General features: G+C 31.8%; 1 protein-coding gene across 1 annotated transcript; it reads right to left on the bottom strand.

Moving 5' to 3' along the window:
* Window positions 1-748: 748 nt before the first annotated feature.
* Window positions 749-1950, bottom strand: LOC112680061. Its single transcript, XM_025550055.1, has 3 exons — window positions 1777-1950; window positions 1394-1541; window positions 749-1331 (listed from the first exon to the last, which is right to left on the bottom strand). The coding sequence occupies exons 1-3, from the start codon at window positions 1934-1936 to the stop codon at window positions 749-751; spliced, it is 891 nt and encodes a 296-aa protein (XP_025405840.1). The 5' UTR covers window positions 1937-1950.
* Window positions 1951-3740: the final 1790 nt, after the last annotated feature.

Consider the following 3740-nt stretch of genomic DNA (forward strand, 5'->3'; position numbering starts at 1 on the left):
GCCCGTCTTCTCCGACAGCATGATCTTCCTCGCGGCGAAATCGCCTCTCACGTATTTGCTCCTGCGGCGCGATCGCGATGTGCATTGGAAGTTACAAAACATTGATGCTATGTTGAATTCAGGTTTCAAGAAAACATTACCAATTAACATCAGCACGATATTCTATAACTGTTTTATAAAAATAATATTTTTCGTGTCAACAACTAACATTCTTTAAATGTTTATGATTTATCAGTGACATGATATTACAATGGAACATGTATACGATATCATGAAGCTGTTTCTTACAAATTTCAAATAATTTATAAATAAACTGACCCATTCGATATCTTTTACTCGGAATCGTTTTTCAAGTGCCGTCATAATACCGGTTTACATTTATTTTCGACTACCTAAATAGATTTTAATCATTTGTTGTAACTTCTAAATTTGGAATCAAAATGTTATTCATGATTGGCGTATTCTAAAGGTACGTTTTCCCTGCAGCGTCCAGACGCAGCGTCCAAACGCAGAAAATCGAGCCGCCTAGACGCAGCGTCAAGACGCAACGTACGCCCGTTTTCTCTGCATGCGTCTAGACGCAGTAATTTTTGTATTTTTGTATTTTCATAACAAAATTAACAAAATAAAAGTAATTTCCAATATATCGTAAATCTAATCGTAAAAATAAAAATAAAAATAATCAACTTCTAAAATGATTAAAAAAATATTATTAATTAATATTAATGATATCGAAAGAAAAAATTATTTAATTGTCATCTTCATAATTATGCGTCTTGTATAGTTCAAATCCATGCGATGATGACGAAGTGGATGGCGATGGACTTGGTTGTGCCACGTGACTCTGTTGAGATGGAAATTGATAATCGAAATATTGGGGCTGATATACTTGAGGTTGTGGACCAACTTGTGGTTGAAAGTTAGAATATTTATCTTCCAAGTGGCTGACAAGAGTTAAGATTTGCAGCTTTGCTTCGTTTATGGCACGCGGTGGTAGTTTTTTTACCGACGTCGAAATATTTTTAAAAAACAGATCTACACTATCCTCATGCTGATTACCAATACTTGAGACTAAAATCTCATTTTGTGCCTGGATTTTGGATAATAAATTATCCGTTTCTTTTGATCTTTTTGATAATATTGCACTTATTTTATCCTCTTTGGACCTAATCCGTTTTCCTGCGTACGATGATATTGATGGTAAATCTGAACATGTATTTGGAGATTCGAATGTTTCCTCGTCGTTTAGCGTATGATTTTGTGTGTCATCTCCGTCTTCAGCAGTTGACAAAGAATTATCATTTTCTTGATTTTTGACGTTTGATGTAGTCCTTTAATTTTTGAACTTTAATTTCAGTACATTATTAATAATTAAAAAAAATATTTTCATTACTTTCTCTCGTATTCAACTGAATCCATAAACGATAAGTATGAGAGTGTCCTATTCACTTTTTCAGAAGTTGCTGAACCAGTCGATAGTTTTTTTTTCTGTTTCATATATGTATCTCTTATGTTCCTCCACCTTTTTTTGCAGTCTTCATCTATAAAAAATTAAACTATTTAGGTATACTACTATTAACTAATAAATAATTAATTATTGAACTATTTAAGTATTTAAACTACCATAATTAAAAAGATTATAATAATAACAATTATATAATCATAACTTGTATTTAAAATAAAGTAGTATTTAGTAATTACATTCAATAATATACATTCAATATGATTTTAGTGATCTAATTAGTACATAATCAGACAATTATATTAAGTACGTACCTGTTCTACCGACTTTTTCAGAAATAATTTTCCAAATTTTTTCTTTAAAATGAATATCTTTATGCTTAGGGTGAGCACTGTCAAAAATTTCCCTATTTTGTTGGACATATTCAATTAAAATTTCGTCCTCAGTTGAGGAAAAAACAAATTTTTTCGACATTATCAAACTTTTGACGCAAGAGGTTCGTACGCGACACTAGTCCAGACTAATACTGCGTCCGGACGCACTGCGACATTTACCGACGCGCTGCGTTAAACGCAAGTAGGAAAACAGTCACAACTAAAATGCATGTACCTAGTAACAATGCGTCTGACGCTGCGTTTGGACGCTGCAGGGAAAACGTACCTTAACAGTTCAAAACTGCTCACATTCACATACGAGTAAGACATCTTACTGTTGGCGTGCGTTTATAATATACATAATGAATGTTTAATTATGTGTCTATTTCCTACTTAAAAAAAAATGGAATTTGATTATGATGAACATATCTATATAACTAAATTTGCCACCTATTTTATGTTTGTACGATTATGACTAAGGCAGAGAAGTTATAGGAGGTAAAATTGGAAAAATATGCATGCAAATATGCACATAAAAAATTGAAAATATGCATTCAAATTCATTAAATATGCAAGATAATATGCACAAAAAAAAATTGAATTATATTATAGTAAAATAAAAAAATTAGATATAAAAGAAATATAAAAACCATTGTATTGCACAATTAATTTTGTTTTAAATATTTTCTACGTCGAATGATCGCCGATTGTTAGTATGGTTTTCTTCAATCTCGAATTTTGGATTTATCCTTAAAATAAATATTAAATATATTAATGCAAAAATAGTTTTAAGAACATTTTTCTCTTACCTGATAAATTATTGCATTGCACAACTAATGTTTTTTTAATATTTTCATTCCAACGTCACCCGCTACTTCGTCCAATTTATTTTTTGTGAACATTACTGTTGTTACTGAATCAGTTAGTGATACACCTTGTGATTCTAATTTAGTTATGGTTGATGGTAAAAACCCATAATTTGAATGTATAAAAGTCAAATTTGGTTCCATTGAAATTTCATTTAGAAGGGCTTGAGATTCTTTTATAGCTACAGCATCGTTAGAATCAAAATGTTGCATAACATCTCGTACTTGCTTAAAATATTGGCAGTAATAAGAAGTAGCTTCAATCCAAGAACCCCAACGTGTAAGTACAGGTTCGGAGGAAGAGGGACTCCGAGAGCTTCTGTCTTAAAAAATAAAACACGTGAAGGTGCTTTTAAAAATACTTGCTTTCCTTTTGCCACTAATTTATCAACTCTAGGAAAATGACTCCGAATATTTTCTGCCACTCTATGTAATCCGTGTGTTATACAAGTAATATGGATCATCTTGGAGTACAAAGCCTTGATAGTTGTACCTGCTTTCTTCATGTATGGCGCAGCATCGCTTAAAAATAGGAGGACGTTATCATGACGAACACCATTGGGCCACAGGAGAAACATTGAGCTGTCAAAAAGTTTGGTTATTGTAGAAAAATTGGCTTTTTCTAAAACTTCAGTATTTAGTAAATATGTTTTTCCGGGTCTATCCTTCAGTAGAGTTCCGATTATTACGTTTGCAATATATCTCCCTTCCACATCTGTCGTTTCATCTATAGAAACCCATATTTTATTTCCTACAACGTCTTTTCTAATTTGATCAATAGCTTCTAAATAGCAATCGTTTGTATAAGTTTTCCTCAACGTTGATACACTAGGGATGTCATTTAGAGTATATTTTTCAAGAAACGATCGGAATTGAACATTAGAAATTTTATGTAAAGGAATGTTTGCACACATCATAGCCTTGCATAAATCATGTGAAAAAACAGATTTTTTGTTTGGCGGCTGTGATATAAATTGTTGTTTATTTTCTGCAGGTTTATTTCGACGAGCTAATAATCGTTCGTGTTTATTTGTTTTT

The sequence above is a fragment of the Sipha flava genome, unplaced genomic scaffold, assembly GCF_003268045.1.
Source record: "Sipha flava isolate LNK unplaced genomic scaffold, YSA_version1 17327_pilon_pilon, whole genome shotgun sequence".
Taxonomy (NCBI): domain Eukaryota; kingdom Metazoa; phylum Arthropoda; class Insecta; order Hemiptera; family Aphididae; genus Sipha; species Sipha flava.

Bases quoted from the DNA above. Each gene is read 5' to 3' on its own strand.
- LOC112680061 (XM_025550055.1), bottom strand. From the start codon at position 1,936: ATGTCGAAAAAATTTGTTTTTTCCTCAACTGAGGACGAAATTTTAATT. The intron at 1,542-1,776 runs GTACGTACTTAA...AATTTTTTATAG, and splicing joins TGAAAAAGTCGGTAGAACAG to ATGAAGACTGCAAAAAAAGG. The intron at 1,332-1,393 runs GTAATGAAAATA...CAAAAATTAAAG, and splicing joins TCAGTTGAATACGAGAGAAA to GACTACATCAAACGTCAAAA.